The following is a 16,917-nucleotide window of genomic DNA, read 5'->3' on the forward strand; positions in this document are numbered from 1 at the left end:
AAACCATTAGAAATTAAATGAAGAGAAATCTCGTTCAACTGACAGTAAGAGGCAACATAAAAAACGAACAGAAATTACTCCCTGTCTGAGGGGGATGCCCCCTCCTCGACTCCCCACTTCTTATGCATAAGTTTGGCTTTTTATCACAGTTTTTAAGAACGAGAGCTGACACACAATATTTTTGAATCGAAATAATGAGCCTTTTAAAGCACTAAAAAGCTCTAGCGTAAATAGCAAGGATGGGAAGCCCCTCTCAGATACGGAATAATCTCTGCTTGTTTTAAGTTTTAATGTTACTCCTTACTTTCAGTTGAAAAACTTTATTTTATTTAGTTTAAAAAATCATCCATTTCTTCTGACCGAAATCAGAAGTCGCAAGTTCAGAGCCTTATTTAGTTCTATTCTTCGACATTCAGCGTTTTTCTTCTTATTTACTTCCATTTCATGTCTTAGCACCTAATTAGAATAAGTTATTAGCACCTATGCAATCTGCCAAGAAAGAGAAAGAGAAAAAAAAAAATCATCAATAATGTCCTTGAGAGAATACAGCACTTGACATCCGTATCGCGTGTATAAGCGTTCTTTCAGGTCGCTTTAGATAATCATAGCGAGCAGTAAATCTGAAGGTGCGTCATTAAGTGCAAAAACTAGAATTTGTTTTTCAAGCTGAATATGCTTATGAGAGCTGCATACAAAACTAAACAAGATTAAAGGACACAGCTCATTGACTAAAATGACCTTGTGCTTTGAAAATAGATTTGGAAATATTTCCAGTTTCTTAAAAGTTTAGTAATTAATCGGATTACATCGAAAATTGATAACCATGCCTGCGCGCGTAACAGGAGGATCTCCGTTCATAGGTTTTCCAGATTGATATCTACCCCCCCCCCCACTGGAAAAAGGATGTAAGGTGATAAAAACTGTGTTTTCTACGTACCTAATCAGGGTCGTATCTTGGGGGCGGGACTCCAAGTAGGGCCAATATTTAGCGAAAAGTTCGTGCTTACGTATTATTTTAAAGATGTCAGGAATAGGTCGAATGAACCTCCCCTAGGCTTCATGTAGATTTAGTTGTAGTCAAGGGGGGGGGCAGGGCTTTCAGAACCATTTATTCCAGGTGGCGGAAACTGTAGTAAATGTGGCAGATGTTGTGGCAAGTGTGGTTGAACTGTGCAACACACGTGGCGTTCTGAGATGTACAGTACGTGGCGAAAAGTGGGTGCCTCCTAGATTATATTTTTTTCCTTGATTTCAACGTGTAAATAAAGCTTTAGTTTAATCACTTCCGTCAAAATGAATAAATGAACCTCTAAATAGGACTTTGGAACCAACTTTGTACGAGGGGACCTTCTAAGAAAGAGACAGACTCTCTATTGCCTCTTCCACATCATTAGGAATAAAATGGATCTCTTAAATTTTGTGGCAATCCCTTTGTTTTAATATTTTTTGTCAAACAGTTCGTGGTAACGAACTGTAGTAAGGAGCGATACGGCTCAAAAGCAACCAAAACTCTAAAAAACGGAATTTTGATACCAAGAGTTACATCAAAGAACTGAATTTTAAAAATACTGATTTAAAATATATAAGTTTCATCAAGTTTAGTCTTACCCATCAAAAGTTGCGAGCCTGAGAAAATTTGCCTTATATTAGAAAATAGGGAACACCCCTTAAAATGTATGGAATCTTAACGATTCCATGCATGAAATGAGCGTGGGAGGGGGCCTAGGTACCCTCTGATTTTTTTTGGTCACTTAAAAACGGCACTAGAACTTTTAATTTCTGTTAGAATGAGCCCTCTTGCGAAACTATAGAACCACTGGGCCGATACGATTACCCCTAGGAAAAAAAACAAACACGCATCTGTGATCTGTCTTCTGGCAAAAGATACGAAATTTCACAATTTTGTAACTAGGAGCTTGAAACTTTTACAGTAGGGTTGTCGGATACGCTAAATCAGATGATTTTTTGTGGTTTAAAAAGTAGAGTTGTGACAAAGGGTCAAACTTTAGCGTAAAGAGTGAAGTGTTGAGGAGGAGACAGCCCCTTTACTATACGGAATAATTTCTGTTCGTTTTAAGTTTCAATGTCGCTCCTTATTTGCAGTTAAAATAACTTGTTTTTTTTTTTATTTAATTCAATAATAAGTGGGGATGGAGTAGAAGAGTTTCCTGAAGGAAAGTAAAAAAAAAGCAAAGCCATCCATCCAGAAGGAGTTCTTTTTATAGCGAAGATGTTTCCTATTCTCCGAGGAGAGGGGGCAAATCGTGATGTCATGAATCACGCCAAACATGCAACCTGGCTTGATCTTCAAAAGAGGACCAGGTGATACTTCTAACATGGGGAGGGAGAGACAGTGTACAAGAAAATTCGTTTTTATTATATTTTCGTCATATTTTGGTATATTTCATTAAGATTAATCTAACTTCACTTCTTTGGTTTGGTCACTATAACACGTAAGTACCAAAAAAGTGGTATTTTATCACTGGTGCATCCTTTTGTTTTGTTTTCAAGGTAACAGGGAGAGTAAATGCAAGAGAAAATTGTTTGAAACTTCCTTATTGTTTTTTTAATATTTTTCATGGCCGCAGGGGTTAGCTACTTACTTAGTTTTTTTCAACTATTACCGGAGGGGGGGCGCAGAAAAATTGTAGTCAATCTTTATCTGAATAATTTGTGGTAAACTTCAGGAAAGTGGGTACATTTGAAAGAAATCTTAAAAATTCTGAAAACGACTTTAAAACTCATAAATATTTACTTATATCATGCCTAAGGATGCACTTCTTTACTTTACCCTCCACTCTGATGGATAAAAATACAGCTTACTTTCTTTATTCCCATCATTTTTTAGAATAAAGTTACTTTTTTCTTCGCCGCAAAAAACAGCGTTTGCTGATGTTAAATTTTAGTATTCACCGTTCTCTACTGAGGAATATAATGCGGGGGGGGGCTGTTATAGTGTGAAATAATGCATACGTAAGAATGTGATAAGAGTTGTTTATGTGTTTAAAATAGTTCTCAAAATATATAGGGTTGCTACAAATTTGACCTTGTTTTTAAGGTTTATCTTACATTTTTTACTAATGCATTTTTAGCCTAAATATTGCAATGTTTGAGCATTTTGACGTTTTTTTTTAATTATTCAAAGAGGGAACGGAGAAGGGGACTAAGTACACGTGCAGGTAGGCTGTTTGAAAACCAAACAATCATGTTGTACAACTTTTTATATATTTAATACTTACTGATGAGCTATATTCCACATCAATCAGAAAGGTCTTTAATGATCACTGATTCATGATTAACTCAAAACAAGACGGAGGATCGAAAATCAGTCGTTTTCGCTATATTCATTACCCGGTAGAAAGTGAAGGTGAACAACGTTCTTGGCTTGCTATGATTTAAAAGTTTTTTTTATACCCAAACCAGCTCTAATACGGATCTCTGGATGCTTCATTTTATGCAAGGGATTGCTTACTTGGGGGCTGCAGGAATTTAGAAAATCAAGTGTAAATTAGACGTCCCTTCCTTCTCACTTTAGCTAAAAGGATATTTTAGTAAGAGTAATAATTATTTTTATTCCAAAGTACTTTTTGTGTTACCCCTTTCTCTAGCTAGAAAACCGATAACTTACCTTGGATTTCGGGCAGTCTTTTGCTTACTTCCTGTTGGCAAGAATTTGTTACTATTTAAGTATAGATTATTGGCCAAGGAGAAATCCTTTCGTTGGGATTTCTTTATTGAATTTTCTAAATTTGCTTTTGTCCAACTTATTCTGAAGACACTTTAGGCTTTAAGTAACTACCAAATTTCTATGTGTTCTACATTTTACAACTACCCCTACGAGCTTGTGTCAGGGTTAGGCCACCCGACATGAGCAGACTTAGAACACTTCTGCTATTGTAGTTTGTTCAGGTGTCTTTTCTAAACAAATCGCTCTGAATGTTATATAATATGTTAGGTAACAGTCTTGTACCTGGCTTCTTCTTAGCTAAACAATTTAATAACAAAAAAGTAGCTCCATTCCATTCCCTATTGAACACTATTTTCAAATAAAATAGTCGTTACCATGAAAATAACGTCCCCCACTCCCCCTCCCCCTAATGGATCCCACATAGCCAAAAGCTATATACTCTAGCTTGTACATGTGGTGGTTTGTATTATTTATTACTTATTTATCAAACATTTTGTGGTAACGAACTGTAGTAAGGAGAGACCGGCTCAATAGTAACCAAAACTCTAAAAAATAGAATTTTGATACCAATAGCTACATCAAAAGAATCGCATTTTAATGCTGATTTTAAATATATAAGTTTCATCAAGTTTAATCTTACCCATAAAAAGTTATTTTAGAAAATATGGAGACATACCCCCTAAAAGTCATTGAATCTTAACGAATTCAGCGTATTACACCATCAGATTCAGCGTATCAGAGAACCCTATTGTAGAAGTTTCAAGCTCCTATCTAAAAAAATGTGGAATTTTGTTATTTTTTGCAAGAAGGCAGATCACGGATGCGTGTTTCTTTGTTTGTTTGTTTTTTTCCCATGGGGTGATCGTATCGACCCAGTGGTCCTAGAATGTTGCGAGAGGGCTCATTCTAACGGAAATGAAAAGTTCCAGTGCCCTTTTTAAGTGACCAAAAAATTGGAGGGCACCTAGGCCCCTCCCACGCTAACTATTTTCCCAAAGTCAACAGATCAAAATTCTGAGATAGCCATTATATTCAGCGTAGTCGAAAAACCTTATAATTATGTACCTTGGGGACGAATTACTCCCCCACAGTCTCCGTAGGAGGGGCTACAAGTTACAAACTTTGACCAGTGCTTACATATTGTAATGAGTATTGGTGTACAGACGTTTTCAGAGTGATTTTTTGGTTGGTGGGAGGGGTTGAGAAGAGGGGGATATGTTGGGGAGCTTTCCATCGAGGAATTTGTCATGGGGGAAGAAAAATTTCCATGAAGGGAGCGGCGGATTTTCTAGCATTATTAAAAAAACAATAAAAAAAATAAATATGAAAAAGTTTTTTCAACTGGAAGTAAGGAGCAGCATTAAAACTTAAAACGAACAGAAATTATTACGCATATGAGGGTCTCACCTCCTCCTAATACCTCGCTCTTTGCGCTAAAGCATTTTTAGTAATTTCAACTATTTATTCTACGGCTTGTGTGATTCAGGGGTCATTCTTAAGGAATTTGGACAAAATTTAAGCTTTAGTGTAAAGAGCGAGGTACTGACGAGGGGGAGAACCCCCTCATATATCAAATAAAAACATGAGAATACAAAAGTTCGTTACGTAATTTAATTTATAAGTTACGTATATCTTTTACTAATAAAAACATTCGTAAAAAATTAAAAGTTCTTGTTGCCTTTTTAAGTAACCAAACAATCGGAGGGCAGCTAGGCTTCCTCCCCCGCTCCTTTTTTCTCAAAATCATTCGATCAAAACTATGAGAAAGCTATTTAGCCAAAAAATAAATATGCAAATTTCGTTTTGATTATTCCTCTGCGGAGAGCCAAAATCAAAACATGCATTGATTCAAAAACGTTCAGAAATTAAATAAAAAAAAAACAAGTTTTTTTTAACTGAAAGTAAGGAGCGACATTAAAACTTAAAACGAACAGGAATTACTTCGTATATGAAAAGGGCTGCTTCCTCATCAACGCCCCGCTCTTTACGCTAACGTTTTTTATTGTTTTAAAAAGAAGATTTGAGAGAAAGAGTCAAAATTTAGCGTAAAGAGTGGGGCGTTGATGAAGAAGCAGTCCCTTCCATAAACGAAGCAATTTCTGTTCGTTTTAAGGTTTAATGTCACTCCTTACTCTCAGTTAAGAAAAAACTTTTTTTTTATTTAATCATCAAAAGAATACTCATGGAATAGTGCTAATTTGAAAACAAACCACAATATCAGCCAAGTTTTGTGCTTAGCATAGTGCTATGTCTGACAGTGTTAGGGTGGAGGGTTGAGGCGCCATTACCATGGTAGTAACCCATTCAAACGGTGCTCAATGGAAATCGAAAGATATATTTATTTTGTTATTATAGTGTTTAGATCAGAAAGATTCTGTATAAAATGTTGTTTTTAAAAATTCATCTTTACCTAGCATATGGTGTCCTGCAAGCACGTACCCGGGAACTATTCTGTTGGGTTTTTTGCGGGGGGAGGGATAATAATAAAATCATTTGATAGTTTGAGTTGGAAGTACCCAGAAATTTAGTAGTATTAAAATGAGGCCCTGATACCCTGGACAAGTCCCTGGTGTCGTGCTTTTATTATTTCCTTTACGACTACTTGTTAACATTATTATAACAATGTGTCATTTTGTATTATATGGACATCTCCAAACCAGCTCAGTTTTACTTGCGTAGGCTACTACAAATGCTAATCGGAGTCGAACCTCTTTGCGTGTAAAGAACAACAATTTTCGCGCTGTGAATAAAACGTCCTAAGCTATCAGCGAGGTTGACTAAGAACTGAACAAGGTTGACTGTGGTTGACGAGGTTGACTGTGCAAGGATTTCAGAACCAAAATACCAAAATATTGATCGATTCTCCTCTCTTTTTATGACAAAGTGCGCTCCAAATGAACTCAAAGTTACCGCAACATGCAGCTTCCCATTGCCACCAAAGTGCATCTCAAGAATCCTTGAGATTACACTTTCCATAAGGAATAAGTTACTAATTGTTGCTTCGTTTGTTACTTCACATTGCCACTTCAGCCACTTAAGATTCAATAAAAACTGATTTATAATTGCTGAGTAATTTTTCAAACGACCCAAACCAGTTTTTGTGGCGAGTCCGTAATGGAAGTGGTTAAGTAAAAATATGCTTGGGATCATAATAGCTCCCAAAAATTTATGTGATGAGTAATTGCAACTCGCTCTCTAAAAGGAGGATATGAACACATGAAAGGTGAACAGTATATTTCTTTCACCCTTATCTAAAAGTATATCCAAGCAAATGTCAGTCTCACCGTACACCAGTGTTTTACTCTTATTGAACTCGATTTTTGCTGAAACAATTTGATTTTCAAACCCTTTTAGAATTAAATTTAAAAAAAAAAATTTTAACTGAAAGTAAGGAGCGATAAAACTTAAAACGAACAGAAATTACCCCGCATATGAAAGGGGCTGTTCCCTCCTCAACATCTCGCTCTTTACGCTAAAGTCTGACTCTTTCTCTCAACTCTACTTTTTAAAACAGTAAAAAAAACTTCAGCGTAAAGAGCGGGGCGTTGAGGAGGGAACAGCCTCTTTCATATAAAGAGTAATTTCTGTTCGTTTTAAGTTTTAATGTCGCTCCTTACTTTCAGTTAAAAAAAACTTGTTTCTTTTTATTTAATTCATGAACGTTTTTGAATTAATGCATGTTTTGATTTTGGTTCCCCGTACTTAAATAAATGAAATAAAATTCGCATATTAATTTTTTTTTTTTTGGGCAAAATGACTTTCTCATAGTGTTGATCGGACGATTTTGAGAAAAAAAAGGAGCGGGAAAGTAGGCCTAGTTACCCTCCAATTTTTTGGTTACTTAAAAAGGAAACTAGAACTTTTAATTTTTTACGAACGTATTTACTAGTAAAAATATAGTTAACTTACGAATTAACTTATGTAACGAACTTCTATATTCGTATTTTTTTATTATGTATATGAGGGGGTTTGCCCCCTCTTAAATACCTCGTGCTTTACACTAAACCTTAAATTGTGTCCCAATTCCTTAGGAAAGACCCCTGAATCACAAAGGCCGTAGAATAAATAGTTGAAATTAATAAAATTATTTAGAGCAAAGAGCGAGGTATTACGAGGAGGCGAATCCCTCATATGTGTAATAATTTCTGTTCGTTTTAAGTTTTATTGCTTCTCCTTCCTTTCAGTTGAAAAAACTTTTTCATATTTACTTTTTTATTGTTTTTTAAAAAATTGCTAAGAAACTCTGAAACCCCTTCATGATAATTCTCGTCCCCCATGACAAATTCCTCCATGAAAAGTTCCTCCCACATAACCCCCTCCCCTAAAACCCTCCAAAAAAATTCCCTGAAAGTGTCCGTACACTTCCCAATATCCATTACTATATGTAAACACTGGTCGAAGTTTGTAACTTGCAACCCCTGCCACGGGGACTGTGGGGGAGTAAGTCGTCCCCAAAGACATAGTTATTAGATTTTTCGACTAAGCTGAAAAAATGGCCATCTCAGAATTTTGATCCTGTGACTTTAAAAAACATGACCGTGGGAGGGGGCTTAGGTGCCCTCCAATTTTTCTGGTCACTTAAAAAGGGCACTAGAACTTTTATTTTCCATTAGAATGAGCCCTATAGCGACATTCTAGGACCACTGCGTCGATACGACCACACCTGGGAAAAAACAACAAAAAAACAAAAAACAAACAAATGAACACGCATCCGTGATCTATCTTGTGGCAAAAAATATAAAATTCCGCATTTTTTCGATAGGACCTTGAAACTTCTACTGTATGGTTTTCTGATAGGCTGAATCTAATGGTGTCATTTTCGTTAAGATTCTATGACTTTTAAGGGATGTTTCCCCCTATTCTAAAATAAGGTAATTTTTTTTCAGGATCGTAATTTTTGATGGGTACGACTGAACTTGATGAAACTTATATATTTAAAATCAGCATTAAAATGCGATTCTTTTGATGTAACTATTGGTATCAAAATTCCGTTTTTTAGAGTTTCGGTTACTACTGAGCCGGGTCACTCCTTACTACAGTTCGTTACCACGAACTGTTTGATTTTGAACCAGAAGAAAACTTAAGACGAACATAAATTATTCCTTATATGAAAAGGGATTTCCCCTTCTTGACGCTTTTTTTTAGGCTAAAAAAAGTTTTTTTTTTTTAGGCTAAAGTAAGGATGCTGGACTCTTTTGAAAAACTGTTTATTTTAGTTTTATTGATTTTATCCTCTTGTAAGTCGTTTTTTCTTATTTTTATTGCTGAGAACGGCCCTTGGACACAGGGCCAAAATATTCATTCTAATTTGTTTCCCACTGTCTTAAAAAATTCCCTATTGTTCTTCTTGTTTTTGGCCACTTTGAAGTAATTAGCAATTGTACTTTTTTTTTTTTTTTAAAGAGAATTTGCTTTCCACAGCAAAATAGAATTATCCCTGGTATTAGGGCGTTTATTCCCTCTTTTCAGGATATACTACAGCTTTTAATGGATCAATTTTAGAAACTATCATTTTTCATTAAAATCTACGTTTTTGCAATAGAATAACTACACCCCGCAGAACCCATATTGCATTGTTAACCATAAAATTTCCCTTTCAGTGGGATATAATAGATTAATCACTGGTTCTAAATTGCTATGAACATAACCTGAGCCGAAAACGTACTTTTGAGTCTTCAGTCTTCTTCCCCCCCCCCCATCCGCTACAATACTACAGATTAAAGTTAATCTGTATTTTCCGATATACTTGCTTTTTGCATTACTAAATAAAAAAAGTGCTACTTTATATCTGCTGTTTCGAAGGTTTTGCCCCCCCCAAAAAAAATCCTACGTACGTGCCTGTAACTGTTAAAAACATATCTAAAAAATTTCAGGAACGGCTGAGGCTATTAAGTTGAAAAGTTCTGGGAATATCGAGGACATGTTGAATTAAATCAAAAGATACTATGTACATCCAGGTTGTCAAAGCAGCGCATTTGAATGATGGCCAAGGATATTAATTTAAAACAATCAGGAAATGATCAGAGCAAATTCTTAAAACAAAAATAAAATTCAAAAATAGTTTTTTTAGATTAATCCGTGCAAAATTGGTAAACATTGTGACTAAGATGTAAATGAATGAAATTTAACCAAAGAAAAAAAAATAAAACTTTTACATATAGTCTATAAGACTATTTTGCTTTAATCACTTTCAAACAACCAAGTAATAGTAATGGTTACTGGGAAGTGTACGGACGTTTTCAAGGGGATTTTTTGGTTTGGGAGGGAGAGTTGAGGTGGAGGGGATACGTGGGAGGATCTTTCAATGGAAAAACTTCTCAATTGGGAAGAGACTTTCAATGAAGGGGGCGCAGGATTTTTTAGCATTATTTAAAAAAAAAGCAATGAAAGAATAAATGTGAAAAGTTTTTTTCTACTGAAAGTGAGGAGCAGCATTAAAACTTAAAACAAGTAGAAATTATTACGCATATGAGGGGTTTACCTCCTCGTAATAAATCGCTCTTTACGCTAAAGTATTTTTAGTAGTTTCAACTATTTATTCTACGGCCTTTGTGATTCAAGGGTCAATCCATAGGAATTGAGACAGAATTTAAGCTTTAGTGTAAACAGCGAGGTATTGACGAGGAGTGAAACCCCTCATATACGCAATAAAAACGTAAGAATATAGAAGTTCGTTACGCAAGTTAATTCGTAATTACGTATATTTTTTACTAATGAAAATGTTCGTAAAAAATTAAAAGTTCTAGTTGCCTTTTTAAGTAATCAAAAAAACTGGATGGCAACTAGGCTTCCTCCCTCGCAAATCTTCCGATTAAAACTATGAGAAAGTCATTTAGCCAAAAAAATTAATATGCAAATTTCGTTTTAATTATTTACATGCGGAGAGCCATGATCAAAACATGCATTAATTAAGAAACGTCCAGAAATTAAATAAAAAAACAAGTTTTTTTTTAAAATGAATGTAAGGAGCGACATTAAAACTTAAAACGAAAAGAAATTACTCCGTATATGAAAGGGGCTTTGCCTCCTCAACGCCCCGTTCTTTACGCTAAAGGTTTTTACTGTTTTAAGAAGTAGAGTTAAGAGAAAGAGTCAAACTTTAGCGTAAAGAGCGAGGCGTTGAGGAGGAAAAGCCCCTTTCATATACGGAATAATTTCTGTTCATTTTAAGTTTTAATGTCGCTCCTTACATTCATTTTAAAAAACTTGTTTTTTTATTTTATCTAGGCGTAAAGCAAGTAGTTCGAGGAGCAATTGCAATAAGACCTAAGATTAATAATAATATTTCCTTAAATAGGGATTTAGGAGAATATTCACTGAATGCTCTATACACAAATTTAATTGAAAATGACCTTATGAAATACTATAAAAAACCAATAGATATTGACGCAGAACCTGTCACAAATAGACCTATAAGATCAGCAGCAAAAAAAGCTAGGCTTGCATTAAAAACGTGTTTTTAAATCATTTTATTTCATTTCAATGACTTGCCTCGTTTCATAACAATTTATTTATCAGTCTTGGTTGAACTTCGCTGTGGTAAAGATGCTGGACTCTTTTGAAAAACTGTTCATTTTAGTTTTATTGGTTTTATCCTCTTGTAAGTCGTTTTTTCTTATTTGTATTGCTGAGGACGGCCCTTAGACATAGGGCCAAAATATTCATTCTAATTTGTTTCCCACTGTCTTAAAAAATTCCCTATTGTTTTTCTTGTTTTTGGCCAATTTGAAGTAATTAGCAATTGTACTGTTATTTTTTTTTTAAGAGAGTTTGCTTTCCACAGCAAAATATAATTATCCTTGATATTAGGGCGTTTATTCCCCCTTTTCAGGATATAGTACAGCTTTTAATGGATCAATTTTGGAAACTATCATTTTTCATTAAAATCTACGTTTTTGCAATAGAAGAACTACACCCCACAGAACCCATATTGCACTGTTAACCAAAAAATTTCCCTTTCAGTGGGATATAATAGATTAAGCACTGGTTCTGAATTGCTATGAACATAACCTTAGCCTAAAACGTACTTTTGAGGCTTCAGTCTTCTTCCCCCATCCGCTACAATACTACAGATTAAAGTTAATCTGTATTTTCCGATATACATGCTTTTTGCATTACTAAATAAAAAAAAGTTCTACTTTATATCTGCTGTTTCCAATGTTTTGCCCCCCCCCCCGAAAAAAATTCCTGCGTACGTGCCTGTAATTGTTAAAAACATATCTAAAAAATTTCAGGAACGGCTGAGGCTATTAAGTTGAAGAGTTCTGGGAATATTAAGGACATGTTGAATTAAATCAAAAGGTACTATGTACATCCAGGCTGTCAAAGGAGCGCATTTATATGATGGCCAAGGATATTAATTTAAAACATTCAGGAGATGATCATAGGAGATTCTTAAAAAAAAAAAAATTCAAAAACAATTTTTTTAGATTAATCCGTGAAAAATTGGTAAATATTGTGACTAAGATGTAAATGAATGAAATTTAACCAAAGAAAAAAATAAAACTTTTACATATAGTCTATAAGACTATCTTGCTTTAATCAGCTTTCAAACAAGGAAGAAGCTAAATAAGTAATACAGACTGAAGGATCACAAAGCAATTTTAAAAATCTGTAGACTAGCATTGAAAAAACAGACACGAATGCAGCAAAATGAACACATTTCCCCAAAAAAATTCTGTGTTTGAACTACACTTCAGTTGGGCTAAATTTTATGTAACATGCTTAACTGAGCTAATTTCTTCTAAAATTAACATTAGAATAAACAATAAAATTAACATTAACAAATTCTTTAATGGATGAATAGATGAATCTTAAAGCAAACAGAAATCAAAATGAAAATTCAAGTCAAATTTTAAACGAAAAAAACTTATCACAAATAATTCTAGAGCTACTGGTACTGCCTTTAACCCTCTAAAGGTCACAATATGATTTAGGCTTAGGTGAACTTTTTTTTTTAATAGAAGAAAATTCAAAACCAAAATATTAATTTACAATTAAAATTGTGGGGTCCTGTGGTGGCACAGTGGATTTGACCTTAGCTTGGTAATACGGGACCCAGAGATCGAATCACGCTGCAGGAATGCACTGCAGGGCCGACGCAGGGACCATAGCAATCAAGAAGCGTCGTTAATTCTTAAATTGTTTTGTGCGATCATTTTTAATATTAGTTTCTTATATATTTAGGTGGATGGGGGGTGGGCGATCTTTATTCATTTAGATACCGCGCAATGTTTCGTTTCCTATATGGCTAAAGCCATCCTGACCCCCTTGCTGTCGACACCCTTGAATATACACTATGTTAAACCACCAATTTATTACAAAAAGTTTTTATGTTCTATTTGTTATAACTGTTTGTTTGTTTAAATAAATACTTGTCAAGGTCATTTGCAGAAAGAGTTCTATTTTATTGCCCGTAAAAAAAAGAAGAAAAAAAATATCCGTCACGTATCAATACAACCAGGTTTGCTTCCTTAACTTTGTGTCTCAATGGAGTTTCTTTTGTCTCGGTCTGCACGCCCAGAAATTTTCAAGCAAAAGTCAGTGATTAAAAATAAGATAAAAACAAATGAAGTCAATAATTTTTTTTGCACTACATACCCATAAAGTCAAATCTGTCCTCCAAAAATTTTTGTCTTCATTTGAGTACACTTTGTCCAGTCTTTGATGTTTTCTGCCGATGGGAGATGAAGAATTTGTCTTCACTGAACGTACCAGGCCCTGCCTGCATGCCCTGAAAGTTTCTAAGCCAATGAGACATGAGACAAATCTCAGGCTCCATTTTTGGCATCACTAATCGAGAAAGCCAAAGTTAGTTTGATTTCTTTTTTTAACAGGACTCCACCTGGCTAAGGTGCTTTTAAAAGCAATTTTCAAGTCAACTGGAAATACGTAATATATAGCATCGTAAGCACAAATTCTGCGAGTTCTTAACGATCGGAAAATTGTTGGCCCTTTATCGGGCGAAAAAAAAAACAGTGTTCTATTTTCTTTTATGCATGGGGGTTATCTTGACTCAGAATTTTACATATCCAAGTATTAAGCTTTTCGGAAAAAAAGAACTTTTAGCCTTTTTTGGATCAAAATAATATTTCAGACAAGAATGTTTCGACCCTAAAAAAAATGTTTTGAATAAAAAATAACCCCTAGCCATTAAAATTACTCTCCTTTTTAGTCTGGGTGCACATAATACTTTTCTATTTACCTTGCTATTTCTCTGTGAAGAAAAGCACAAGAGTGACTCATGGCCGAAATTTAGGCAAATTGAAGCCAAATAGGGGGAGTCCCACTTTCCCCTTCTAAGAGCGTAAAATTCGAAGTCCCCTTATCATAGCTCAATACTTCTTAAAAGTTCCAAATCAATCCACCAAACCGTTCTTGAGATGCTGCAGGTAATAGTTTTAATAGACTGTTTTCACTTAGTCTCTTTCCAAATGCGGAGCCACTTCACTATGCACACATTCTAATCTTCATAGGGGTTCATGACACAAAATGTTTAGAATGATTGATGAAAAACACCATCCCAACTACCCCTTCCGTTTCAGTAAAATCTGAGGCCCATTTGGCCTCATCGAACACACCCATAATGTTCAACCTCGTTCCCACAAGCCGTTCCCAAGATATTGCGAGTATGCTATTTTGATAATGTGAATGCAATAGCCTCTTCTTTTCTATCTCGCTCATGTACTTAGAATGAATAAATTGCAAACACTTTAAGCCTGACCAAAGACCAAAACTTCATTGGTCCTCTTATCCCCTAAGCACAAAACTTGAAGTCTCCATGTCCCACCCTACTCCACTTCAAAATTGCTGAAAATTTCTACTCAATCCTACAAGCCGTATCTGAGAAAATGTAAAGACGCTGTTTTGACAAGATATATACAGATATTATCTTTCGCTCTACCTGTAAACCCCCCTCCCCTTCTCTACCAAGTGAAAATTCAAGGTTCGATTGGCCCCTTAACATTCCCTGAAGGTCTGCAATTGAGGCTTCCTCAATTAAATGGGTTTAATGGAGCCTTCCTTGAGGGCCCATTTTCTGTTAATACAAGTTTTTTTTTGTTTTTTTTTAATCAGGCAGTCCTTTGCCCAGGACTTGAAGATAAAAGTTTCAAGCCACTCCAAAACAACCGTTTGGTCTATTCTCGTACCACGGTTTTGAGAGTATATACCTCAACATCAAAATTTGATGTCCCTTTTTGGGGGTCTCGCGTCCCCCTCCAGAAAAAAAACTATTTTGAATGTTAGGGTGTTGTTCCAGGGATTTAAGGTGAAAACTTTCAAACTGGCTAAGAAATGGGTTTGAAAAAAATGATACTTTAGCTTTAAAATTCTAATCCAATAAGCCGCCTACCAAGGCCTAAATATATGTATATATATATATATATATATATATATATATATATATATATATATATATATATATATATATATATATATATATATATATATATATATATATATATATATATATATATATATATATATATATATATGTATGTATGTATATATATATATATATATATATATGTCAAAAAGGGAAATTGTGTTATTCTGGTTAATCAAGTCAAGGCTGATTTTGCCACGTACAATCATTGATTTGCAAGCAAAAATAGTCGCCTTTTCTACACAAATCTAACGTCAGCACAACAAGAAACCTGCTATAAAGGGCCTTTACATTGGCAATGCTACTCATGTCAATACAAAAGTATTTTTGGGCTTATTATTGTTTTTAATGAAATTATTTCTTTAAATTATTGATACTAATAAAATCTGTATTAAAAATTTATCCATAGGGCTACTTCTTTTTTAAACAGACAGATTTTCGAAGATAAATACGCAATGCAAAACAAAAATCAAGTCTATAAAATTCACCGTAGCCGTAGATGCTCAAAGAACGTTCTTTGGACTCGGCAATTTTTTTTAAATTCCTTTCAAGGTTATGGTGAGCAAATGAGTACATAAATATGGGTAAAATACAGCTAAATAGAGCTTCAATAATCACTTATTCAATATTTTCACATAGTAGATGTGATTTGCGGTTGGCATTCCTTGTGGTTTCTATACTGGTCACTTTTCAAGTTTGTATGCTTTAGTATTAAAATGTTTATCCAAACGGAGATCTTGTTATACTAAAGTCGCTGGGCTTTAAAGTCTTAAGTAAATATCAGAGGAAGTATATCAGAAATGCAGTGGAATATCAAATAAGAAGGAGATGGTGAGAAATATAAACGAATTCTTTGATGAGGACTGTCGGAGGCTGAAAGTAAACCTTGTTCAACTTCTTAGGAAAGTGAAAGGAGCACTTAATGACCAGGAAATGAATAAACACTTATCGGAGTACCGAACAGAGAGGAAAATCTACAAGAGGCTAATAAAAATGAGAAAAAAACAAAGAGAAGAGATTAGGGCCATAAAGATCAGCGAGGAATACTTGTCAAAAGACCCAAAACAGTTTTGGAGTGAAGTAAGGCGGGAATTCAAGGCCAACGACAAACACATACCTCCAGCTGAGTCGTGGAAAACATACCTGGAGCAGGACAATAGCAAAAGGAAGCAATATGGAGACGGTATAGGGAGTTTAGCAGAGGAGCTACGAGAGCAGAATGGTTTCCCCTTGAGACAAGAGGATTATAGTCTATTAGAACCGATCAAGGTAGAGGAAGTTTGGGCAAGCCTAAAAGGAATGAAGGGATCTTCGGCGCCGGGGGTGGATGGAATACCAGCAAAGATTTGGAAAATAGGGAAAACAGTTCTAGTACCAGTTTTAGCAGCAGTTTTCAGTTTTGTGACTGAAAAAAGGAAATGGCCTGATCAGTGGAATGTGTCAGTAGGAATACCAATTTTTAAAAAAGGTAACAGGCAGGATCATAGTAATTATAGAATAATTAGTTTAGGAAATATGGTGAGTAAGATTTTCTGCAAGGTTATAGAATCAAGATTAGGGAAATGGTTGGATGTAAAGGAACTGCTATCCCCTTTTCAGGTAGGGTTTAGAAAAAACTATAGTGCAGTAGATCATATTTTTACTTTGAGAATTTTGGTAGAGAAGTATAGGAAAGGAAAAGGGGGAAGGTTATTTGCAGCTTTTTTAGACCTGAAAGGAGCATATGATAATGTGGATAGGAACCTGTTAATGTTAAACCTGTTATCGTTGGGACTGCCTCACTATTTTGTATTGTTGCTGTGCGAAATGTATAAGTACGTGAAGTTAGTAGTGAGAGTGGCGG

At 34.9% G+C, this 16,917-nt stretch overlaps 1 protein-coding gene across 1 annotated transcript in view; it reads right to left on the minus strand.

Moving 5' to 3' along the window:
* Positions 1-3,388, minus strand: part of LOC136039367 (uncharacterized) — a 28,035-nt gene extending 24,647 nt beyond the window's left edge. The window contains exon 1 of the mRNA XM_065723036.1: positions 3,240-3,388. Coding sequence (XP_065579108.1) covers positions 3,240-3,259 — 20 coding nt within the window. The 5' untranslated portion in view covers positions 3,260-3,388. The remainder of the gene's footprint in view (positions 1-3,239) is intronic.
* Between the last annotated feature and the right edge of the window lie 13,529 nt (positions 3,389-16,917).

This window comes from Artemia franciscana, chromosome 19 (assembly GCF_032884065.1).
Source record: "Artemia franciscana chromosome 19, ASM3288406v1, whole genome shotgun sequence".
Classification (NCBI taxonomy): Eukaryota; Metazoa; Arthropoda; class Branchiopoda; order Anostraca; family Artemiidae; genus Artemia; species Artemia franciscana.